The 24,867-nt window shown below is 56.9% G+C and overlaps 2 protein-coding genes across 22 annotated transcripts; both read left to right on the plus strand.

The window, feature by feature from the left end:
- The first annotated feature begins 3,261 nt into the window (after positions 1-3,261).
- DCST1 (DC-STAMP domain containing 1) lies at positions 3,262-11,126 on the plus strand. The gene is given in 15 exon segments (XM_027094901.1): positions 3,262-3,373; positions 3,720-3,859; positions 4,599-4,815; positions 4,917-5,060; positions 5,721-5,842; positions 6,236-6,393; positions 8,462-8,561; positions 8,687-8,782; positions 8,921-9,047; positions 9,433-9,549; positions 10,033-10,175; positions 10,297-10,420; positions 10,759-10,767; positions 10,955-11,016; positions 11,018-11,126. Coding segments are annotated over 15 exon segments (1,665 nt in total). The 5' UTR covers positions 3,262-3,312; the 3' UTR covers positions 11,063-11,126.
- Positions 11,127-13,589: 2,463 nt separating this feature from the next.
- On the plus strand, positions 13,590-23,906 carry ADAM15 (ADAM metallopeptidase domain 15). 21 transcript variants are annotated; one of them, XM_027094873.1, is made up of 23 exons: positions 13,590-13,794; positions 14,979-15,085; positions 15,723-15,799; positions 16,143-16,281; positions 16,458-16,534; positions 16,627-16,819; positions 17,597-17,662; positions 17,745-17,813; positions 17,891-18,060; positions 18,212-18,296; positions 18,751-18,899; positions 18,984-19,158; positions 19,406-19,498; positions 19,628-19,932; positions 20,020-20,215; positions 20,482-20,559; positions 21,012-21,084; positions 21,290-21,428; positions 21,834-21,903; positions 22,542-22,616; positions 23,027-23,238; positions 23,364-23,488; positions 23,578-23,906. In XM_027094873.1, the coding sequence occupies exons 1-23, from the start codon at positions 13,716-13,718 to the stop codon at positions 23,628-23,630; spliced, it is 2,805 nt and encodes a 934-aa protein (XP_026950674.1). In that variant the 5' UTR covers positions 13,590-13,715; the 3' UTR covers positions 23,631-23,906. The 21 variants fall into 21 exon arrangements, 14 of the variants coding, with proteins under 14 accessions (XP_026950674.1, XP_026950675.1, XP_026950676.1 ...); XM_027094874.1 differs by having other exon boundaries at positions 22,545-22,616; XM_027094875.1 differs by having other exon boundaries at positions 13,594-13,794; positions 16,203-16,281.
- Positions 23,907-24,867: the final 961 nt, after the last annotated feature.

The raw sequence follows: 24,867 nt of genomic DNA on the forward strand, positions 1-24,867 counted from the left end.
GAGTTTACGTTCTCTTTCAAGTTTACATTCTAGTGGAGAGAGTTAGACAACACATGAACAAGAAATAAACAAGCGCATTTCTGATGGTGACAAGTGTTATGAAAAAAGTAAACCAGGGGGATGTGATAGAAAGGGATTGGGAACTAGCTTGAGTAGTCAGGGAAGGCTTCTCAGAGAAGGTGACATTTGATTGGAGACGTCGTATCAGGAGGTGTTGGGCCACAAGAACAGAAAACCCACCTAAAAGTGGTTTAACCATAGAGAGAGTTTATCATCTCATATAACAAGTTTCAAGGTAGAGTGGTTTTGGAGTTTGGATAATTCAGCAGCTCAGTAAACCCACCAAGACCCAGCTTCCTTTTGACTTTTTTCTCTGCCGTCTTTGGTCTGTACATCATTCCTCTTCGGGTCATGAAATGGCTGCAGCAAATCCAGGCATCACATCCTCATACAGGAGTGTCAAAAGAGCAGAACGTTCCTTCCTCATGTCTCTTATAAGAACAAAGAAAACTTCCCGTAACCCCCCAGCCAACTTCCCCCACACCTCTTTGGTCAGAGCGACAGCACGTGTCCCTTCCTAACACTGTCCCAGGCAAGGGGCTCGGACATGGCATCATCCCCGGTTCACTGAATGATCTACCTCTATGGGATACCAACAGGAAACTACTTTTTCCCTGACCAGTGTATTCCAACCTTTCTCCCACTGATGACCTCTCACACAGACCCTTAGCTTTCTGGTGATTTTAATCTAGAAGACCTAGTCCTGCTTCAGTAATTATGACTGTTTTTAGGGTTTAAGAGGTCCAATCCAGTCTACGTCAAGATTTCAATCTCACGTCCATTCTCAAACATCTTCCCTCCTTACCGCCCCCTTGCCCCGCAGCTCAGGCCTGATCCCTGGCGTGAGGTCCCGCGGTGGAGAAGGGGGCATGGCCTGCTCACTCACTGTTTTTCTCCACTTCCTTCCCTTTCTGGTTCTTCTGATGTCAGAAAGGGGATTAGAAGAATTAGAGGAAAAGGGACAAAAGTCTGAAGTCATCGATACTGTTTGAATTCCACCGCCTCTGTGCGGCGAGTGCTCACATCCTGGCTGTCTCGAGGGGCCCATTCATGGTCCCGCTGGAGGCTCTGTGTGGACCGCACAGTGCCCAGTTTCCTGCTGAGGGCAGTTCTCTTTGACTGACTTCGAATGAAGCTCCCTGTAGCTCCTACAGGCCACCTGCAGCCTCTTACCTTTAGATGCCTCCACCCAAGCAGGCAGAGGGTCCCCATCCCAGAGGGATGGCTTGAGGCCTGATGCCCTCCACACGTCTGCTTGTCCCAAAGGAAATGCACACATCCTTGCCCTGCCAAACTGGGAAAGCAGGGCCCCTTGCAGCTGCCCTCTCCCCTGTCACGATGAGAAGCGAGTACCACTCTCCATGTTCACGTTTCCCTGACACTCCCGGGAGGCCCTGCTTAGCACGTCCGTGAACTCTCCTCCCTCTCTGTGCTCCAGTGACAGCCCTGGGGTGGCCCTGCCAGGCTCTGCAGCTCAGCGGGCGTCCAGCTGGGAGGGATGAGCCGGGTTCCCCTTCTTGCAGCACCAGCTTCAGAAGGGTTCTCTTGGAGTCTGTCACTGGGCATGAGGAAGTGAACACCCATCCTCTCCTCAGACTCTCCTCCCATGTCTGCCTACTCTAACCACTTCTCTCTATGTCCAGAAAACTCAGATTTCTGGTCTTGCCTTTGTATAGACTGGTTGGGGTAGAGGGGTGAAAAACCAGTTTTGCTCTTTTGGTAAAGCCCAGACTGGGACCAGCAAGCTCCACGGGGCTCTCTTTCGAATGTAGAGCAACGCTTGGTCAACAGTCAATCATCCTCAGAATGTAGGACAACTATTTATCCACTGTCGTCCTCAGCTTGAGTCTTGGCCAAAAGGCTGGTGGAGCCGGCCAGGTGAAGACTCTAGGAGGACGAGTGCTCCTGGCAGGGGGAACAGCGAGGGCAAAGACCTGAGAGGAGGAATGAGCTTGGCAAGTTCTAGGAACAGCAGTAGGCCAGCGTGGGCGGACATGGTGGGCAAAGGGCTGAGGAGCATGAGATCACTTCAGAAGGTAGTCAGGGGCCAGATCACGAGAGTCGGTCGACCGTATTAGGAGAGTCTGGATTTGTTCCCAAGTGAGACGGAAAGTCACTGCATGGTTTCCAGCGGAAAAGGGACATGATCGGATTTCATTTTTACAAGATCCCTCTGGCTGCCTTGTGAAAATGGAAGTTTAGGTTAGCAAGAGAGGAGCTAGGGGACTAGTTAGTCCCAGTGAGAGACGCTGGGGACTCTATGAGGGCAGTGCAGATGGAGGGAAGAGTCAGGACTTGGGATTTGCTTTGGCGATCCTTGGGAGAACGCTCTATCCACACAGGAATCTTCTAGGTTCCCTGACCAGTTTATGCTGTTCCTTTGGCCTGGAATGCCTAACAACACTTACTCATCTTCCAGGCCCAGCTGACACATCACCTCCTTTGTCCAGCCTTCCCAGCCCCACCCGCCCCCGCAGAAATACCCGCTCCCTCCTTGGCTCCCACAGCTCTGTATAAGCACCTCCCTGTGCACTTAGCACTTGGTGTTGCAGTCATTTGTTTACCCGTCTGTCTCTCTCCCTGGATTACTAGCTTCAAGGAGCTCACTGTCTCCCTGCAGAGACCACAGGGAGACACATGTGAAACTGCTAAAACATACCAGGAGGTACACGATTAAGGGCTAAAATTAGGGACCGAGATGGTGAGTGCTGTAGGTGTCAGAGCACGGGGAATATTGAGGTGGCTGTGGCCTCTCTTCTCACTGCTTTGAGCACCAGTGCCTGTTTCCAGAATTTTTCTCTTGCTCTCTCTTCTCCCTCAGTACCTAGGGTTAGTGTGACTCCAGCCTGGAAAAGGGAAGTGTTGGCCCCCTTCCCTAACACAAACCCACACACTCATACACACACCAAGTCAATCACCAACCATGGCTTTTCAATCTCTAGCCATCTCTCCAAGCCCTTCCACAGGCTGCCACACAGTCGAACTCCGTAAATGGCTCTTCAATAAATGAATGAATGAGTGGTCTAGAAGGCCTATCAGAGTCAGTGTAAATGGGACAAGGGCAGTACAGTGATGGTTCTAGAAGGGAGTTGTGCGGGGTGGTGGGGGGGCGGTGTGTGCTCTGCTAAACCTGGTGGTTTAGCGTCCTGACTCTGCCTCACCACCTCCTGGGCTCTCCTGACAGGCTTGGGGGCCATAGGCTGGGGTACCTCCCCTCACATCCGCTGCGCCAGCCTCCTGCTAGTACCCAAGATGCTGGGCAAGGAGGGCCGGCTCTTTGTGCTGGGATATGCCTTGGCCGCCATCTATGAGGGTGAGTGTGTGCCCCTGGGTACCAGTTAGTGACACTTAAGCAGTGACCCTGGGTGGGCCATCCATTGAGAGCCAGGCCTGGAGAAGGAGAAAGAGTGGGGGTCTAATCCCAGCTGTTCCAACTTGCTGTGTGTCCCTGAGAGAGTTCCTCCACATCTCTGGGCCACCTTAGTTTACACAGAGAAAAACATCAGGGGTTGAATGAGATGACCTCTCACCAGCTTCTGAGCCCCATCAGTGTACAGTTCTAGAAGGTGGTCACTGCCCGCAGAGCAGGAGCTAGGGATGGGCTGAAGAAAGTTAATTGGCTCTAGAGGGAGATAATCTACCAGGGCATCTTCCCCCAGGACCAGTGGCCAACCTGCGGCACAACCTCAATGAGGTGATAGCATCGCTCGGCTGCACTGTGGAGCTACAGATCAACAACACCCGCTCGGCTTGGCGTGTCTCCACAGCCCCCCTGCGGGCAGTGTTCAAGGACCTGCTGGTCAGGACCCTACACAGGCAGGGCCTAGGGGTCCCTCTCCCCGCAGGGCCTAGATGACCTGAGCTGGGACCCTGGACTTACAGTTTCCCAATGGGGGCGGTACTGGCATTTTTGGCAGAACTGTTCCCAAACATTGCAGGATGTGCCCTGATCCCTGGACACTCAATGCCAGGAGAGCCCCTGCCCGCGGCCACTGGGACACACCACACACACACTTCCAAACACCTGAGTAGGTGGTACTCTGCGCAGATGAGCTAGAACGTCAGGAAACTGGGGGCCCTGGCCTTGAGGAGTTTGGAAACTTTGAGGATCAGGGGATGAGGGAATTGGGTACTGGAGATTAGAAGAATTGGAAAGTTGAGGAGTTGGGGAGAGAGGGGCTGAGGGGCTTGGGAGTCAGGGACGTTGAGATGGCACAATGGCCTGAGAGGTTAGTGATGAGGGGTGAAGTCCAAGGACCTGGGGAACCCCTCCTTGACTAACCAGGACTTGGGATGGGAGGCCTCAGGAGGAGCTGGGAGCCTGGGATGTAAGCAGAGCAGAGGCACCTGGGGAGGAGAGGGGGCTCCCAAGCACTACGAACAGTGGACTGTTTGAGGCGAGAGGCCATCTCTGGGCCTAGGCTCCCTATAGGCTTGAGGTAAGAGCCCAAAGCTTGGCTAACAGGGGAAGAACAGGCTGTCTGGCAGCAGAAGCTCTAAGCTCGCATGCCTGACCCCTTTCCTCCCTCCGACCCCAGAGCAGCAAAGAGTCATTGAAAGCCAAGACTCAGAACATCACCAACACCTTTGAGGAACTGGATGCCCAGGTGAGCAGTGAGAGTGGATATGCGCCCGAGGATGCCGAGGGCTCGGAGGAGACAGCCCCAGGCAGAGAGACCCTCCGCGCCTCAGCCTTCAGACACCGCCTCTCTACACAGAAGATGTATGAGCTGAAGACCAAGCTGCGTTGCTCCCGTGAGGGGGATCCCTGGGCAGGGGAGGGCGGGGAGGGCCGCCGGGCCAGGGCTTCGGGTCAGGGTGTGGGGACCTCAGACCCGCACTGCCCCTTCCCGCAGATGTGGTGAACAAGGCCATGATAAACTGCCGCCGCTGGTTTGACCAAAAGCACAGAGAGTGCCTTCAACGCATCTGGGTCCCACTGCTCAACCACCTGCTCTGCCTGCCCATGAAGTTCAAGTTCTTCTGTGGCATTGCCAAGGGTCAGCATAGTGGCAGGAGGGAGGGGAGCAGCAGGGCTAGGGATCTGAGTCCTTGGGGACCACTGGGTAGGTGCAGGGCAGGAAGGCATTCAGGAGGGGAGGCTTTCGGCTCTGAGGACGCAGCATCCTCAGGGTCCAGCCCTTCCAACTGACCAGCTTTGTGACTCAGGTGAGTTTACAGCAAGGCTCTCAGCTTCGTCTCTTCATTTGAAAGATGGGCGTAATGATAGTACTCATGCCATTAGGGGTTTTGAGGATTTAAGGGGATAATACATGTAAAGCAGGTAACAGAACTGGCCCACAGAGGAATGGCTCTATTAAGTATCGGCTGTCATAATTAGTTAGTGTTTGGTATGGTTATAGACAGGTGGAAAAAATGGGGGAAAGAATTCAAGGAGAGTAAACAGGGGAAAGACTCGGGGTGGTAGAAAGTCATGGGCGGGGACTTTCAGTGGTTAGGACTCTGCACGCCCACTGCCAAGGACCCAGGTTCAATCCCTGGCGGGAGAACTAAGATTCCACAAGTCACATAGTGCAGAAAAAAGAAAGAAAGAAAGTCATGGGCAGAGAGACAAAAAATCAGCATGAAGAGGATCACGGGAAGGGAGGACTGGAGGCCGGGCCCAGGGAGGCCCCTAACCTGGCCCCCCTGTCCACCAGTGATGGAAGTTTGGTGCCGTAGTCGCATCCCAGTAGAAGGCAACTTTGGGCAGACCTATGACTCCCTCAATCAGTCTATTCGCGGCCTGGAGGGGGAATTTTCAGCCACTATTAACCTCAAGGTAGGAGAGGGGCAGTGTGAGGGTGGGGGGCACAGGGAACAGGGCGTGAGGAAAAGAGCAAGGGAGCAGGCACAGGAGGGAGGTGGCTGGCTGTGAGGGAGGGGGAAGAGACGAGGAGTGGTGCTGGCACTGGGTTACAGGAGAGGGAGGGTGCCGAGCCTGCGGCGGGCACAGGGACCTGCCTCTGGATGGGTGGTCGGCCAGGTGTGAGGAGGTGTCAGCTCATACAGGTGAAAGACTGTGTCAAGGAGGGCAGCGAACAGAAGACAGCGGCAACTCCTAAAGGTCCTGGGAAGAGCTGGGGACAGGAGCGGGGCATCAGGGGAGAGAAGCCACAGAGAGGCTGGGAGGCTGGGTCTGGGCCTCTGAGTCAGCACCCGGGCCGTCCACCAGGAAGAGAAGCGGGCTGGGGTGCTGGGCCTCAACACGAGCTGGGAACACGTGAGCACCGAGGTGCGGGACTACGTGAGACGCCAGGAGGCCCGGCTCGAGTGGATCCTGGGGCTGCTGCACGTGCTGCTCTCCTGCACCTTCCTGTTCGTCCTCCACGCGTGAGTCCTGACCTCCACCCAGATGCCCCTTCCTCCGCTCCAGATTGGAGACCTGCCCTGAGGGAGGCCCTAAGAATGGAGCTGCAGGGCCCTCCTCCGACTCTGAATGTGAATGTTCTTGCGCCTTTAACTTTGCCTTTTTACAGAGCTGGGATCGCTGTTTACCCAAAGGTAAGAGAAATGTGGACATTTTGTCAGAAGAAACAGTTACCCATGTTCCCACCACCTTAAAAGGGCGACCGTCTTCATTCATCTACCTCCTTCCGGCCTTTATCCCAACGCTGACTTTTTTTTTTTTCCACTTTTAGCTTTGACTTTTGATTTTTTTTCTTGCCCTTCATATTCCCCTTGGCTCTGACTTTGTGCCATTTTTATCGTCCAACTCTGCTTTCATTTTCTCCCGCCCGCTGCGTTGGCTGCTACTTTCCCTCCATTTGGACCAAAGTCCTCAACCCCACCCAGCCTGGCATCCAACTGGGCTGCCCTGAGCCTCACTCAGCTTCCCTGCTGACCTCTGGACCCTTTATTTCCTGTCTCCACCCCCAAATGCCTGAGATGGGCAGGGGCTGGGCAAGGGCGGCCACAGGGGCACCTGCTCTCTCTGCCCCTGTTTGTGGGGCTTAGAGTGACAGCAGGTGAGTGGTTATGTGTGTGCCCAGGGCCCTGTGGGACGACGAAGATCAATGAGCCATATTCCTGCCTTCAAGAAGCTCAGGGTCTAGGGGAGGCAGGCGAGGCATCCACAAACCAGAGATGGTTCAAGGGCTGTACTATGGACTGGCTCTCGGGACTGGTATGGGAGCCAAGGAGGGGCCCCTGCAAGGGCCATAACTGGGCTTCAAAAGGCTGCAGATGGGGAGCTACGGTCAAGAAGAGGAAAGGTGTTCTCTTGGACCAGGAATCTGGCATTTGTGGGATGTGGAAGGCAGAGACTGGGGTTGAGGACTGGGCTGAAGTGGGCATGGCCAGAACAGTCTGGAAATCCCTGCAGGAGGGCCCTGAACTGCCCCACAGTTGCAAGGTTGCAGGGTGGACTGGGACAGCCTGGAGGCAGGGAGGCCAAACTGGGTCAGAGATTAGGGAGCCTGAGTGGAATGGGGCATGGCAGGAAGTTGGCCTGAGATGGAGGGAGGTAGGGGGAAGGTGCAGCAGGTCTCAGAGCCAGCTTGGGGAGGGAAGGAAGGAGGCACAGAGTCAAAAGCCACTTCCAGGTTTTCAACCTGGGTGAGGTCACTCACTGAAGGGGCTGAGCTGGCTGAGGGGCGGAGACCAGACTCAGGAGGCCCAGGCCCAACAGCGCTAGGTCTCTCCACAAGGGGGCGCCCACAGTCTTTCTTTGCATTTATAGTTACTTCTAAAGGCAAAGATGTGGATTTTTACCGGGTCCCAGAACCAACAGCATTGGAACTTATGTTTCACGGTTTACAGAGCTTATTTAATGTACTTATACCGTTTTAAACACATTTCCAACAATTAACATTTTTTCCTCAGGAAACTGAGTCATTATGTGGGACTTTGGGAGATACACAGAGGAGAGTTACATTTGCACGGGCACACACACGCACACACGGAAAACATCGCCACACGCAAGGGTGTGTCAGAGGAGAAGGGAAATGATGCTTGAGACGAGTTTTGCTTGAAGTGACCTCCGGGAGATGTTTTGAGGGCTCGGCCAAGAGGCAGGGACTTGAGAGGTGAACGTGGGAGTCAATGGATCAGGTGATTTCTTCAACCTCGAGGGGTTTCCTTGTCTCCGTGCCTTTGCTCCTGCTGTTTCTTCTGCTTGATATTTATCCTGGAAGTTCCATGCCTGGGAAACCTTCCCCTACCTCCCAGGCACACGCATGCACTTACACGACGCTCCCTCCCCTCCTCACCTCTGTTATGTCTCATCCGTGTGTATGTGCATGTCTTTCACTGGACCGTGGACTGCTGGAGGGCAGGGCAGAGCCTTCTAGGACGCAGGTGGTGCTCGGTGCATGCTGGGTGGCCAGCTGACTGTGTGTCAGGGAAGCCCATGGTTGGGGGTGGGTGAACCTGGAGGCGATGGAGACACCCTCGTCCACAGGTGCTTCTCCTATGTGGACAGCTATAACGGGGACATCCGCTTCGACAACATCTACATCAGCACCTACTTCTGTCAGATCGATGAACGCAGGAAGAAGCTGGTGAGTGGGCACAGCCCTACCCAAGGGTGCCCTGCTCTGTGCCCTGTGTGGCTTCACGCTCCAGGAGGGCAGAGGGGAAAGGGAGAGGGCGCTCAGTGCTCTCACCATGTGGACGTTTTTCCCAGGGCAAGCGGACTCTGCTGCCACTCCGCAGCGCTGAGAAGAAAACCGTCATCTTCCCCTGGGACCCCACTATCCAGGCCACAGAAATGAGAAATGTGGTGAGGATGGCACGAAGGGGAGGCCCCTGGATCCTACTAGAGGCGGGATCTGCAGGAGGGAGGGCAAAGGCGTCAGAGGGGACTCCATGCCAGGGCCAAAGGCGCTACCCAGCTCTGACCCTCCTGCTCCCTGGGCAGATGAAGGAGCTCATGGAGACACTGCCCGTGCTGCTGCTGCTACTACTGCTGTGTGGCCTGGACTGGGCTCTCTACTCCATCTTCGACACCATCCGCCACCACTCCTTTGTGCAGTACTCCTTCCGCAGTGAGCCCAGTCCCCACTCCAGGCTCCAGGCCCAAGAGACACCCCCTTGGAGAACTCCCACCCTTGTGCACACACCCCTCCCCAATTCTTCCAATTTCGTCACCTCCTTCTGCATCTCGGCCCCTCCCTGTCCTCCTTAGGGTCAAATATCAACCCTGCAACCTGACAGCTATCACTGGGGCCCTCTGTTTCCACCCCCCTTTATATCTACCAAAAGGAGGAATTAGTACTCAGTGAAGGGATGGAAAGTCCTGTGCAGTTGAGAAGTATTTGTATGCCTTGACCTCTCCCCTACATCCAGTCCCCAACCTGCCCCATCCCCTTAACTCCAACTCTTTCCTGACTCCCCGCCCCACACACACCACGTTCCCTATCCTGGCTTCAGGCAGTCATAAACTGGAGGTGAAAGTCGGGGGAGACTCCATGCTTGCCCGGCTTCTTCGGAATACCATCGGAGCCCTGAACACCTCCTCGGAGACGGTGGTGGAATCCAACAACATGCGTGAGTGATGCTGAAAGTTTGGATCAGAGGAATTGAGGGCTGGGAGGGCCAGGGTCTTTCCAAGACAAAGAGTTGGGGGACTGGGCTTTGGCTGTGGCAAGATGGGGGTTGGTGTGCTTGCATTGGAGAAATTAAACTAGGGAACATCAGGTCAGGCTTGAAGATTTGGAGGATGACAGACTTGGGTCAGAGGAGTCTGAGGGCTGGGGCTTTGGGGCCAGATGGTCCCAGCCCTCTGGAGCAGTGCTGTTTAACAGAACTTTCTGCCGTGATGGAAAATTTCTACATCTGTGCCAAGTTGAGCAAATAGCCTCATGGGCCTAGTGGCTATAGTCCGACAGCACAGCTCTGCAGGGTGAGGGGCAGGCAGGAGGAGAACAGGGTAATCAGAGATTTAACCCACACCCCACTGGCATGGGGAATTCAACCCAGAGCCGCGGCCGGTCCTGGCCAGATCCCTGACACGCCTGCCTCCTCTGCCAGCCTGCCTGCCCCAGCCCGTGCCCCTGAGTACCAGGGCCTATTTGAGGGCTGCACTACCAAGTGGCCTGCTAGTGTGTCTCTGCCTGCTCCAAGCTTTCAGCTACCGGCTCCGGAGGGTCATCGTAGCCTTCTACTTCCCCAAGGTGCGCCTCACCCTGCCCTCTCCACCCCTGCATACACAAACACACCAGCCTAAGCCCAGCTCCCCACAAGCCCCATCTTTGGGGAATGTCTTCCTCCTCTGTACTGTCTCCCTGGCCCCAGCGTGAGAAGAAGCGGATCCTTTTCCTCTACAACGATCTCCTGAGGAAGAGAGCAGCCTTCACCCAACTGAGGAGGGCCACCATCGTGAGACGGGCACGACAGCAGAGGGCTCCTGTAAGTCCAGGCCTGTGCCCCTGGCTGGGTCTGAGAACTGAGGGGGAGAGGCATCTCCCCTCAGTCCACCCAGCCCCCACCAAGGCCCCAGGCCTACTGATGCTCAGTGAGTTCTGATGGAATGCATGCCAAGGGCCCTGGTCATCCAGCTCCTGGAGGTCAAGGCTGTGTCCATCTCTGTGCCCCAGGATTCAGCCCAGCCTGAGATCCTAAGTGGACCATTGGGAAGCAGGCAGAAAAGGGGAATCAGATTTGATACCATCAGGTCAAAGGAGAGCAAGAGGGGTTCGTCAGAAACAAGGGACCCAAGACAAAGCCACAGGTTCTTCTGAGAGGGCTTCAGACCAGAACCTCAGTGCAGTCCCATCGGTGGGTGGGGTGGGAGATTGGTGGATGAGGGGAAGCAGGTGGGCTGGGGATCAGGGAGGCTTCATGAAGGGGCACGCAGTGTACAGAAAGAGCACACCGTGGGAAGAAGCAGGCTCCAGTCCACACTCCCTCATTAAGCTGTGTGACCTTGGCCATGGTCTTCACTGGACCTCAGTTTTTCCTCTGAAGAATGGGGAGTTTGGACAGATCTGTAAGGCCTGCTCACTAGAGATCAGTAATAGAGTGGTGGTCAGGTGTGGGGCTCTGGTGCCAGAGAGCCTAGGTTTGAATCCTGGCTCCTCCCCTTATTACTATGACAATTGTGTGATCTTGAACACACATAAATGTTGAGCCTTGGTTTTTCCCTTCTGTAAAATGGAGTTAACTACTCCATCTAGTTGTAGTAAGGATTAAATGAGTTTCACTGTCACGGTGCAGGCACATAGCAAATTCTGTACGCATGTTAGTTGTCACTGTGTGATCCTAGGCAAGTGATCACCTCTCCAAGCATCAGTTTTCTTGCCTGAAAAAGAGATGATAACAACAATATCTGCCTTACATGGTTATTGTTTGAATTGAGTTAATTTACTTACAGTTTCTTGGTACAGTGCCCAATACTATTTAAAAAACAAGTGGCAGTCACTCTTATTTAATCAGCCCTAACAAAGCTCATAAAAGTGAGAGACTGTGTTTGCTTAACTTTTTCCTCCAGTGCCTAGATCCCCCAACTCCCATGACACACAGTAGGGGCTGAATGAATGTCTGATGAAAAAATGAACATATTACAGGAGGAGGTGAGCTCCATGTCCTTCTATTCCACCATCTTGATCCAGCCTCCTAAGAAACTCACTGAAAATGAACGTACTATGATTCCATGACCAGATCATGGAGTTAACTGGATTTTGATGGGTAGATGGAAATGTGGAGAGCATTCATTCCAAGCTAAGGGAACAGAATGTGCAAAGACTCAGAGTCCAAAGGGAATGCCAAGTGCCAGAGCTAGTCTAAGGAGAAAGTGGCACAGGAGATGCAAATTTCAGGGAGGGGTAAGTTGGAGCAGAGGCTAGAAAGAGACCAGACTGTGGAAGGCTCAGAAGGCCAAGCCCAGGAGTTCTGCCTTTGTTTGGCAGGCAGTGGAGCCCCTGGAGTTTCTTTCTTTCTTTTTTATTTTTTAATATTCATTTATTTATTTGGCTGTGCCAAATAAATAAATGGCTCTTAGTTGAGGCACACAGGATCTTCGTTGCAGCATGCAGGATCTTTAGTTGCGGCATGTGGGATCTAATTCCCTGACCAGGGATTGAACCTGGGCCCCCTGCATTGGGAGCATGGAGTCTTAGCCACTGGACCACCAGGGAAGTCCCAACCCCTGGAGTTCCTTGTTTTTTTCTTTTTTTAAAATATTTATTTATTTATTTGGCTGCTGCTCTGGGTCTTAGTTGCGGCACGCGGAATCCCCATTGCTGCCTGCGGGATTTTCTTTGCGGCATGCGGGATATTTTAGTTGCAGCACGCAGGCTCTTAGTTGTGGCATGTGGGATCTAGTTCCCTGACCAGAGATCAAACCTGGGCCCCCTGCGTCAGAAGCGTGGAGTCTTAACCACTGGACCACCAGGGAAGTGCCCCCTGGAGTTTCTTGAGCAAAGAGCATCTGGTAAGGTGGCCTGAGAATTCCTGGCAATTGTGCGGAGAGAGGGTGGGAGAGTGAGAGAGCATAATGAGCCAGGCTTGTGATTTGGAATCAGGGTACCTGCGTCCAGGCAGGTTTGATTGTTCAGTCTGTGCCTTTGGGGAAGTCACTTAACATTTATGAGATTCATCTTTCTCATCTGTAAAGTGGGGGGAACACAACAGTGATAGTCTTATCTGTTCTACTCACTTCTCAGCCCCACGGTGAGAATCGAATAAGGCGATTTATGGTAACATGATGCTGGTAGTTGCTGTTACTGGCTGGGAGAGAATCGAGGCTTCATCCTCCCACTCTCCATCACGGAGTGAGGGAGGCTCTCTAGGACCCACTTGCATAGCACCCTCGCCCTCCAGGGGTCTTCTTTGCCCAATCTAGCTTCCTCCAACATGTGCGCATAGTCAGGCCTTGAGACTTCAGACAAGAAGCGCTAACAGGTTCTAAACCCCCCTTGCCTCCCAACAGCGCCGCCACCTGGCGGACATCCTGCACCGCCGCTGCCTGCCCCTCTTGCGCCCCTGGCTGCGCAGGCGATGCGTGGTGTGCCAGGCACCCGAGACGCCCGAGTCCTACGTGTGCCCTACGCCGGATTGCGAGGCAGTGTACTGCCGGTCGTGCTGGAACGACATGCGGCAGCGGTGCCCGGTCTGCACACCCCGCGAGGAGCTCTCCTCCTCCGCCTACAGCGACAGCAACGACGATGCTACCTACGCGGAGTGAAGAGGCGTCCTGCTGGCTCTCCCAACCGCTCCTTCCTGTTTAATAAAATGCTTTGTACACGCCTGCTGCCCGCGCTTCGCGGGGGTCCGGTACGGGAGGGTGAGCCGGGCAATAGGGAGAACTGGCCCGCCTGATCCGACAAAGCGGGGCGGCTGACTTGAGGCCAGAGGGCAGTGAAGCTGCTAGGAAGGCGTCGGGACCCAGGGCCGGGTGGAGGCGCGGCTCCCAAGGCGGTCGGACCGGGCCTCGGCTCCTATTTTGCACAGTAGCCGGGAAGCCGCTGTGCAGATCAGCGCTGGCGGTGCGGGAGTCGGAGTCATGGGCTAGGTCCACGCCTCTTTGGGACCCGGCGCGCTGTGGGGGCGGGGCCTTCCGAGGGCGGAGCCTGGCTCTGGGGGGTGGGAGGGGGCGGGGCGGGGCCTGGTGGCTGCGCCGAGCCGCTAGGTGAGCGAAGCAGACCCAGCAGCCGCGGCTCCTCGGCACTCCGCCCAGCACCTGCTGCCCTCGCCCGACCCCGGGCGCCGCTGCCATGCGGCTGGCGCTGCTCTGGGCCCTGGGGCTCCTGGGGGCGGGCAGCCCTCTGCCCTCCCGGCCGCTCCCAGATATAGGTGAGTACCCTGCCAGCAGTGGGCCGGGGGGCGGACTGGGAGGACGCGCAGGGAAGTCGGGAAGCACTGGGGTCCTGGGGTCGGCCGGAGACCCCAACCAGAGTGCAGCCCGCCCTGGTCGGCTGTCCTGGGCCGAGGGCCCAGAGACTGGGCGATGGAGTGGGAAGGGAAGGAGGAGGGATGCCGGCGCCCCCTACTCTGTCATCCTCTGCGCAGTCCCCGCGGACACTTTGAGGCTCCGGGACCAGGCACCGCAGGGCCTGGCCCAGCGCCCCCTCAGGATCGCGGTAGAGGGTCTCTGCTCCCCAGGACTGATGTCTTCGCTCCTCTGGGGCCTAGCTGACCGTTCCACCCGGTGCCAGGGCGCCGAGTAGGCACGTCTCCTAGGGTTTGGCGAAGAGGATACTTCCTGGCCCCCATCCCAGACCTGAGCGGCCAGGCACCCCTCACCCTGGTGCTGATGCCACCAGAAAGCTGGCTGAACGGGAGGGGGCCCGGGAGGAGCCAGGAGTGGGGAGAATTGGCCAGGAAAGAGGCTGGGACACCAACTCCTCCTTGGAACTTTCACTTCCCGCTGCTGTCTTGGGCTGGGGGCCGAGAGGGCAGGCGGGGGTGGAGTGTCCGGAGGAGAGAGGGCCATTGTGGGGATGGGGGGCGGACTCCGGGAGGAAGCGGAGGCTGTGGGGAGCGGGTGTGCCTAACTGGGCATGAGGGATATTTAGGGAGGGGGGTGTTTGCAATGTTCACCCAGAAATGGGCGTTCCCGGCATCTCTGATGTGAGGAAAGGGAGGGTGAGTGGGCACCGGGCCACAAGTCTTCGCCCAGTCCTGAGAGGGGGCGTTCCTGGGCGGAGGTGGTTGGGAGCGGGTAGGAACAGGCGGAGGGTCCCTGTGAGAACCTGGGATGGGCCTGAGGGGGACGGGGGGGCCACAGACTGGGCAAACTGAACTTCTTTCTTTGGGTACTTGTGGATGGGTTGGTGGGATGAAAGGGAAAAATTGGAGAGAAGCCCCCGCCCCCTCCCTCTAGTATTCTTTAAGTCCCAGCATGCAATGCAAGGGTCCTTCAAGCAGAGAAGGGCCTTGATGTGCTGGGAGCCAGGTGGGTCAGAGGGCACCAGCCACCCCCAGCCGTGGTGCTGATTCTCTCAGCACTCTCTTGGGGTGTCCTGGGAACCCTGCAGGTGGCACTGAGGAGAAGCAGGCAAGGCCAGAGAGGGCCCTGAATGGGTCTTCGGAGCCCCAGATCCTTCAGGACAACCTCACGCTCAGCCTAGCAGAGGTACTTCAGGTGAGCCTCTCTCTCCCCTCGAATAAAGAAATACACCCACACCACCCACCACCCTGAATAATCAGGTGTCTCCAGGCAAAAACTGGCTGAGGAGTGGGTGAATGGACCTCACTGTAGCATGGCCATCTCAGGTCTGGCTGCCTCTCCCTCCGCACCCCAGCACCTGGCTTCACTTATCTCGCTCTCCCCACTGCACACACATCTGTCTGCCTCAGCCCCACCCAACCCTTCCATCTCCACTGGGAAATTCTGAGGCCAAGCTTGCTTTCTTGGTCTCATGTTGTCAGCTTTTTCAGTGGGGAGACTTGGAGAGGGTCAGGGCCTCACCAAACACCCTCCCCTCCCAATTCTAAAGCTGAGTCAGAGGAAGGGCTGGGGCCTGCACTGGGTCCTCCATGATGCTTCCTCTCTGGGCAGGAAGCCGAGAAGGGGCGGCTCGGATACCTTCCTTGACCTCCCCACACAACCCCCCAGAACAATACCCCAGGCCAGGCAGGGCTTCCTGGCCCCTCCCTCAGGATCCCCCCACCAATGATCTAATCATTGGTACTCTCCTAAGGGCCTGAGGTTTTCTGGTTAGAGAAGATAGGAGTTTCAGACAGGGCCAGGGAGGTGACATGCCCTCTGGTGCCCACAGACCAGTCTGCCTGAGGCTTTGCGGATCAAATTGGAGTTGGATGGTGAGAGTCATATCCTGGAGCTGCTACAGAATAGGTAATAATGATAGTGGTAACATTAACAATAACATGGCTAACAACTTATATAGCATCCACGGTGTACCAGGTACTAAGAGCTTGAACTCATTAAATCCTCATAACAACTCTATAAGGTAGATACTATGATGTATTATTATCGGTCTCATATATGAAGAAGTCAAGGCACAGAGAGGTTAAATAACTCTCCCAAGGTCACACAGCTAGTGGGTGGTGAAAACTAGATTGGAACCCAGATAGCCTGACAGAGTTTGTGGCCCAACCACCATACTCTGCCGTCTCCAGGGGAAGCAGGAAGCTTGCAGGGATTGCCCAGCCCCCAGCCACCCCTCTACCACCTCCAGGTCTCAGGCTGTGACTGCACCACCCTGGGAGCACTGCCCTCCTTCTTCTTCATTCCACAGGGAGCTAGTCTCAGGCCGTCCAACCCTGGTGTGGTACCAGCCTGATGGCACCCGGGTGGTCAGTGAGGGACACACTCTGGTGAGTCAGGTCATCTTGTGCCCTGTTTCTGGCCCGAGGGAAGAAGGAAAGGGGCGACTGGAAGGTGCCGTTCCTGGAGAATGGGAGGACACTGCCTATCCTCACCCACAGGCTAGCCTCCTGGGCTCAAACCTTGGCCTGGCCTTCCAGTTGGCACTCATGTTTCTCTGCTATAGGAGAACTGCTGCTACCATGGAAAAGTGCAGGGCCACGCCGACTCCTGGGTCTCTGTCTGCACCTGCTCCGGGCTCAGGTACAAGGGGTCAATTCCACGAAGGTGGAGAGAGTGGGCGTAAACGAGGCATGGAGCTGAAAAGTTTTCTGACTTCCTGCATCTTTGCATAGGGGCTTGGTGATCCTGTCCCCAGAGAGAAGCTACTCCCTGGAGCTGGGGCCTGGGGACCTCCAGGGTCCCCCTGTTATCTCCCGGCTCCAAGACCTCCTCCTGGCAGGCCACACTTGTGCCCTGAGCTGGCCTGCATCTGTGCCCACTCAGGCTCCACCAGAGCACCCCCTGGGACAGCGTCACCTTCTCCGGGTGAGGATGAATGGCAGGAGGGCTGGGCTTCTGTTGTCCCCAGGGCTGGCCCCCGGGCCCTCAGAGCTATTTGTTCACAGTAACAACTGCTCCTGCTAATGGAGCAACTTCCCAGTACCAGGCACTTTGTGAACATTATCTCCTTTACTGATCCCAGCAACCCTGGGAGGTAGGTGCTATCTGTAGCTCTATTTTAGTGAGAAAAGTGGCTCAGAGAGGTTAAGTGACTTGGCCAAGGCCATTCAACTAATAAATGGTATATCCAGGGTTTGGATGCAGGTACTTGACTCAAACTCCTCATCTGTCTTATGATCCAAATGCAGAGAGCTCTCACTGGGATATAGCAAATACATAGTTACTGATCATAAAGCAATAAGAAGCCAATTTCCTAATTTATTCAATGGGGATAATAAAACTACTTACCTTATAGGATTACTGTGAAGATTAAATAAATCTATATACATACATGTATATATGTAAATGCTTAGAACTCTGCCTGGCATACGTTAAGTATTTGATGGTGTTGGCTGTTATTTTTTTTTAATTGGGAAAAAGCACTGAATTTGAAGCCAGAAGAGCAGGGCCCTACTCCCAGCTTCTAAACCTCTTCTTCGTCTATCTTGGGCAAGTCCCTGGCCTCTCAGGTTCTCTGTAAAATGGGCTCTTCACTCTCTTGTCTGACCACACAGAGTGGTCGTGGACACAGCCTGGTCAGCCCTACGCGGCTGCTGGTGGGGTGTGGTGGGTGTGCCTGATGCGCCTTCCCCTTGTCCACAGTGGAGGCGGGACGTGGTGACAGAGACCAAGATTGTTGAGCTGGTGATTGTGGTTGACCATTCCGAGGTGAGCCTGCTGACCCCTGCAAGTCCTCTCCCGACCTCTGCCTGCCCTGCTGCCTTTCACGGTCACCTCTCTTGACCCACAGGTCCAGAGGTACCGGGACTTCCAGAGCCTGCTGAACCGCACCCTGGAAGTGGCCCTCCTCCTGGACACAGTGAGTATGGGACCCAGCAGCATCCTTATGGCCCCCGACCATGGGAACCCCTCTCCTGAGCCCCACTTCTCTTTCAGTTCTTCAGGCCTCTGAATGTCCGGGTGGCGCTCGTGGGCCTGGAGGCCTGGACCCAGCGTGACCTGATAGAGATAAGCCAGGACCCAGGTCTCACACTAGACAGCTTCCTCCGCTGGCGCCGGACAGACCTGCTGCCTCGGTTGCCCCACGACAGTGCCCAGCTGGTGACGTAAGACCCACCAGGCTCAGCCAGCGGGGCCCAGCTCTGCTCCGGCCCTGCCCCGGCCTGGCAAATTTCACATCCCAGCTCCCTACCTGAGGCCCTGAAGCTCTGGCCACCTTGGCTTTGGGCCCTAACCTTCGCCCTCTCAATCCCGCAGTGCCACTTCATTCTCTGGGCCCATGGTGGGCATGGCCATTCAGAACTCCATCTGTTCTCCTGAATTCTCAGGAGGTGTGAACATGGTGAGCTAGTTCCACGTCTCCTCCCCATTCCCGTTCAGCTCCTCCCAAATGTGGTACCATGTATTCACTGAAACCCCCAGCAAAGTTACCAACCCCAAAGCTGAGGGTATAGAGGGCCGGGGTGCATGACGTGGCCTCTGCTGTCAGGATACCCTCCGCCTGTGGCCCGCCCATTCGTGTCTTCACCTATGAGCTCTTCCCATTTCTTGGGGGCGGAGGACGTAGCTGAGGCCCAAAGAACAAAGGTGCTCGCCCAGGGCCATATAGCTAGAGAGGGGTAACAGAGGTGAGCTAGAACCCGGGTTTCCTGCCACCCAGGCCTGGGCTCTTCTCCTACTTTAGAAGCACTTAAGGAGGGAGGCGGTGCTTGCTCAGTACCCAGGAGGTCAGATGAGGAGAGAAGAGGAGCAGTCAGGCTGGTGCTGGACCTGGGGTATCCCCTCCCCAATGACAGGACCACTCCACAAGCATCCTGGGAGTCGCCTCCTCAATAGCCCACGAGTTGGGCCACAGCCTAGGCCTGGGCCATGACTCACCTGGGAATAGCTGCCCCTGTCCAGGTCCAGCCCCAGCCAAGAGCTGCATCATGGAGGCCTCGACAGAGTGAGTAACTGCAGGATGGAGAGGGCAGGGGGCAGGGGGCAGGGAGCCGTCCGCAGCCCCAACCTTCCTTGCCGCCATCGCCAGCTTCCTGCCAGGCCTGAACTTCAGCAACTGCAGCCGACAGGCCCTGGAAAAAGCCCTCCTGGGTGGAATGGGCAGCTGCCTCTTTGAACGGCTCTCCGGTCTGCCCTCTATGGCCAGTGTCTGCGGAAATATGTTGGTGGAGCCCGGCGAGCAGTGTGACTGTGGCTTCCCAGATGTGAGCCCCTCACCCAGAGCCTTGCCCCACTCACTTCTGTGCCCTCACCCTGGCTCATGAGCCGTCTCCAAGCCTCAGGAACCCCTCTCCCCACCTCCCTGTCTGCGGGGACTGCACATAGATTGTTGGGCTCTGGTCTTCATTTGCTGTGTGCATCCTTTTGGGTTCAGGCTCTGGGAGGGGGTTAGGGCATGCTCTCAGGCCCAGCCTGCTCTGACACTCGGCCCCTCTGTGCCCTTGCCCATAGGACTGCACTGATCCTTGCTGTGATTACTTCACCTGCCAGCTGAGGCCAGGGGCACAGTGCGCGTCCGATGGACTCTGTTGTCAAAATTGCCAGGTGGGCACAGACTGGACTGGCTGCCCAGAGCCCACCTGCCAGGGGCCAGTGTGGAAAAGGTCATTCTGACTCCCAGGGCCTGGCTGGATTTGCCCAGCACCCACATTGATGCTTACCCACCCTCCACAGCTGCGCCCGGCCGGCTGGCAGTGCCGCTCTACCAGAGGTGACTGCGACTTGCCCGAGTTCTGCCCAGGAGACAGCTCCCAGTGCCCCCCTGATGTCAGCCTGGGGGACGGTGAGCCGTGTGCTGGTGGACAGGCTGTGTGCATGCAAGGACGCTGTACCTCCTATGCCCAGCAGTGCCAGGCTCTCTGGGGGCCTGGGGCCCAGCCCGCCGCGCCACTTTGCCTCCTTACTGCCAACACTCGGGGGGACGCCTTTGGGAGCTGTGGGCGCAGCCCTGATGGCAGCTATGTGTCCTGTGCCCCTAGGTAAGTGAGGGAACCTGGCTCCTCCTCTGGGTTTGTGGGAGTCTTGGCTCCGCCCCCACTGACCCTACACCTCCTCCCTAACCCCAGAGATGCCATTTGTGGGCAGCTCCAGTGCCAGGGAGGGAGGGCCCAGCCTCTGCTGGGCTCAGCCCGGGATCTTCACTGGGAGATGCTGGAAGCCAACGGGACCCAGCTGAACTGCAGCTGGGTACACCTGGACCTGGGCAACGACGTGGCCCAGCCCCTGATGACTCTGCCTGGCACAGCCTGTGGCCCCGGCCTGGTGAGCAGCCTAGGTGGGCAGCACCAGGTGGGGAGGGATATCTGGACTGCTGCAGGCAGCGCCCAGGCCTCACTAGCCACCGGTGAAGAAGGTGCAGGCTCCGGGGGGAGTTCAGATTCTCACTTCAGATGGAGCAGAGTCCCGTTACCCTCTGAGCCTTGGTTTCCCCATCTGTAAAAGCGGGGTGGGCTTCGTTTGTGTTGGCCTCCCAGTGCCAGTAAAGCTCCTGAGAAGGTGATCTTTGCTCTTCTCTCGCCATCGGGCAGGTGTGCATCGACCATCAATGCCAACCGGTGGAGATCCTGGGAACACAGGAATGTCGAAGCAAATGCCACGGGCATGGGGTGAGTTGGCATGGGGGGAGATGAAAGGGGAGCAGGGAGCCTCTGGGAAGGAAAAGAATGGTGGGCTTTGGAAACAGACACACCTGGGTTCTAATCCGTGCTCTACCACATCTTAACTGTTGGATCCAGGGCAGGTTGTTAACCTCTCTGAGCTCAGCTTCCTCCTCTAACTAACGGGCATAATAATAGTACCCACTTCCTGGGGGCACATGAGATGAGTATGGAAGCTTCTAGCACAGTGCCTGGCAGATAGAAGGCACTCACAATGTGAGTTCAATCTAATTTTCTCTGGCCCAGATAAAGAGTCTCTCTCTCCAGAACGCTGGCGCCCTCCACACTATCATTCTCAGCACGCCTTCCAGTTGCGGACATCTGAGATCTTGAAAAGCTGGGGACAGGGAAACACGGCCCCAGAGGGCACAGCTCCTCACTGTTCAACCTGTACCTCCTAGGTCTGCGACAGCAACAGACGCTGCCACTGTGAGGAGGGTTGGGCGCCCCCAGACTGCACCACCCACATCAGAGGTAGCATGAGGTGGGGGACAGGGGCAGCTGAGACGGCATCCTTCACTGCCCCTCTTTTTCTGACCCCTTCGCTGCTGATTCCCTGACTCTGTGTGACCCCTGACCCCTTCACCTTCTCTGATCACCTGACCTCCCTGCCCCCCCACCTCTTCCTGGGTGTAGAGTTCTTAGCCCTGCCCACCTTCAAACCTGCCTTCACCCACAGCAACCAGCTCCCTGACCACAGGGCTGCCCCTCAGCCTCCTGTTGTTGCTGGTCCTGGTGCTGCTTGGTGCCAGCTACTGGCACCGTGCCCGCCTGCGCCAGAGACTCTGCCAGCTTAAGGGACCCAGCTGCCAATACAGGTACCAGCCTCCCCACTACTAGCTTTCTCCACATCTCTGTTAAGGACAACAGCTCTGGAGCCCCACCCCCGCCCTTGGGCAGCCTCTGACACCTGATTCTGAACCCAAGCCCCCCAGACCACACCCCACACACATCTCCCTTCCCTACAGGTGCCCCGTAACCCTTCACCTCACATGTAGACCCAAGTGGGGAAGCTGGGGTGCTAGGATCATTTCTCTCCAGGAGCCCCAGTGCTGAAGTGGGGCCCTCCCTCAGGCTGATGAGCTTCCCCTTCCCACTTCTGATTTGGCCTACACTGTGCTCCACGGGGCCACAAAGGGTTAACCCCATTCAAAGGCTGCAAATGGGTGGAGAACAGGGTCTGAGGCTGGGCCCTCTCTCTCCTTGCCTTTCTCCATGTTCAGGGCAGCCCAGTCTGGTCCCCCCGAACGCCCAGGACGCCCGCAGAGGGCTCTGCTGATGCCAGGTGCCAAGGTAAGTCTGCATGCCAGAGGAGAGAGGGCCCAGTCCTGGCCAGGCATCCAGCTTGGGCCCTGGTGGGGGGCGGGTATTGAAGGCTCTAGACTCAGAGAAAGACTTGCATTGCCCAAGAGTCAGTCAGAGGAGTCAGGGCCAGCCCTCCCCTCCCGTCCCCTGGCTGCAGGCTGAGAAGCAGGGTCCAGCCTGGACTGGGGAGGGGCAGTCACCTAGAGGAGGGAGTGCTGTGCTCTTTGCGCTGGCCTAGCCAGTGGCTTTGAAAGGTGGGTCTACCTGTGCTCCCAGCAGTGATGTCCCCTGGAGGGCATGAGGGGGTGGTGCTCAGAGTGGCCTTCAGTGTGCCAGGACCTGATGAGGCCCTGGTCGCCATGTGTAGAAGGGCTGGTGAGTGCCCCTGCCCTGAGCCCTCTGGATCTGATGACAGAAGTGTGTGTGTGGAGGTGGTCTGCACGCCCACTCCACCACTTGTCACCCCCTCTGCATGAAACTGAATAACCGCATGCACAGCCCCACTGCCCCCGGGGCCCTGGCTGCCCATCCCTGAGCACTAACACCTCTCTGCCCACATCTGTCTCTCCGCTCCCTCTCCCCCCCCCCGCCCCCACTCTGCCTGTCCGCTCCTCCTGCTCTTTCAGCAGGCTAGTGTTCTTGGCTTCCCGGCCCCTCCCTCCAGGCCGCTGCCTCCTGACCCTGTGCCCAAGAGACTCCAGGTAAATCTGGGCCAGCCCCTACCCTGGCCCAGGGCAGGTGGGAGGCTTGGTGCCCAACTGCAGTTCTCCCCCCTGTTCCCTGCCAGTGGCGCTTTTCACTAGGGGACCAGGGTGCCCCTCAGCCTTCAGACACTCCCCAGAAGTAGCAAAGGGTGAGCCTCCTGCCTTGGTTTCTACCACCATCTGGTGGTCAGTGGTGGGACTGCAGTCTTCCAGGGACACCACAGGTGACCCACACCTTTCTCCCCTAAGGCATCTACTGGCATGCACTCAAGCCCCATTGCGCATGCCCCCGTTCTCTCCTGCCCCCTGGCTGACTTTGCATGTTGACCTGAACCCCTCGGGAGACCCACTGCATGCCCACTGCTCCTGGCTGTTCTCTCACAGTCACTGCCCCTCTCTCTGTTCAGGCTGAGCTGGCTGACCGACCCAATCCCCCCACCCGCCCTCTGCCCGCTGACCCGGTGGTGAGGTACCCGAAGGTAACAGTGGGGGGAGAGAAGGGCACAGCCTCTCCCCCCACCCAGGGCTGTGGTGCTGGTAGCCTTGGCAGTGGTGCTGGTAGTAAGATGCCCCCTGTGACTAAGGGCACATACCCCAGTGGCATCTTTAATGGTGACAGGTTTGTTTGCAGACAAGGTGTCCTCTGGTGCCGCCCCTCAAGCTGGTGTTCCCCAGCACCAGTGTGTGGGAGGTGGGCAACATGATACCCCCTCCCAAGCTGGCCTCCTGCCTTCTCTCTCTCAGTCTCAGGGGCCCACCAAGCCTCCACCCCCGAGAAAACCACTGCCTACTGACACTCCGGGTCAGCACCCTTCGGCTGACCTGCCTGGCCCTGGAGCTGGAATCCCGCCCCCAGTGGTACCCTCCAGGTAGGGGAGGAGGGGCGCTGAGGATGGGCTCGTGGGGCGAGTGGTCTGGGGGGACCTCTGACCTTTTTTCTCGGCCTCCCACACCCCAGGCCTGCGCCGCCGCCCCCAGCAGTGTCCTCGCTCTACCTCTGACCTCTCCTGAGGTTCCGCTGCCTCCAACCTGGACTTAGGACTTCAACAGGCAGACCCCTGGAGTCCCCTGCGGTGACCGAAGGAGCTGGGGCCTGGACACTATGGAACAGGAGTCTTAAAACACTGACACCGGGCACCTCCACTTGCTGTCGAGCAGCACCCTGGGGACCCGCCCACGCAGTGGCATCTTGGGGTTGGGGAGTGTCTGGGAGCTGGACGGAGCTGAGGGAGGTGCGCACAGCCTGTCTCTGCAGAACTGCAATAAAAGAGAGGTCTTGGGAGCGTGCCTCGAAGTTTGTCTGCTTAGGGAAGGAGCGTCTCCCCTGTCGCGATTCCAGATCTGGCCGCCAGGAGACGCTGCTCCTCAGATGAAGACAGGATAGGGAGGGCGAGAGCCCCAGGTTGGGTCAGAGGGTGTCCCTGGGATGCACGCGGCTTGTTTCTGCCCAGTCTGGGATGACCTTCTGCACAATCCAGTACCACAAAGGGCGCTGTACGCCCTCTGCCACCCCCAGTAGCCAAGTTCTCGCCCCCAACGCTGCGCGGCCCCTTGGCGGCGACCATCGACAAACCGGCCAAGCTGTTGGACTCGCTGTCCCCACCCTCTGACCAGCGGCTGGGAAAAACGGAACTGGCTGGCGTTCTCAGAGCCCCGGAGCCGGGGCGGGGCGCGGCGGCGGCTCCCACGATTCCAAGGCCGCGCACCTGCTTCTCCCCTCCCCCACCCCACCTAAGGGTTCGGGAACAGAAGTGCTTTGTATGGGCCGCAACCACCTCATTACTTCGTCTTTGAGACTATGGCCTTCGTTCGCCCAGAACGAAGGTATGGGGCGGAAAGGGACAGGGCCCAACCCCAAGGTGGACATCGAGCTCGCCATCTGAGGTTCTGTAAAGGGGGGTTGGGGTGAGGGGGTGGTCCCAGGAGGTGATTTGTCCCTTCCCCTCGCTATATCCCTAGATGTGCAAAGAAAAAGGAGCAATGGTGCCTAAGATGGCTGGACAAATTCGTGGATCCTCTCCCGTGCCTCACTTGCCTCTTTCTGGGCAAAAGGCGTGGGCCCATATTTAAATCTTCCAAAGATTTAATAAGGCTTTCTACCCTGTACCAATACAGACACGAAAGACACGACCTCCCTAAAACAACTCCTAGACAGTGGAATACGTCCCTCCTCGCCGCCCCCTTGAAACGCGGTCTAGCCTCAGCAAGACCTTGCCTAAGCTGGCGCGCCCGCTACAGCGCACAGAAG

This window comes from Aethalodelphis obliquidens, unplaced genomic scaffold (genome assembly GCF_003676395.1).
Source record: "Aethalodelphis obliquidens isolate GAN/ISIS:26980383/991018 unplaced genomic scaffold, ASM367639v1 scaffold90, whole genome shotgun sequence".
Classification (NCBI taxonomy): domain Eukaryota; kingdom Metazoa; phylum Chordata; class Mammalia; order Artiodactyla; family Delphinidae; genus Aethalodelphis; species Aethalodelphis obliquidens.

Coding starts and splice junctions, on each gene's coding strand:
- ADAM15 (XM_027094873.1), top strand. CDS start 13,716: ATGCGGCTGGCGCTGCTCTGGGCCCTGGGGCTCCTGGGGGCGGGCAGC. Junction 19,159..19,405: donor GTGACTGTGGCTTCCCAGAT/GTGAGCCCCTCA, acceptor CCTTGCCCATAG/GACTGCACTGATCCTTGCTG. Junction 20,560..21,011: donor GCAAATGCCACGGGCATGGG/GTGAGTTGGCAT, acceptor TGTACCTCCTAG/GTCTGCGACAGCAACAGACG.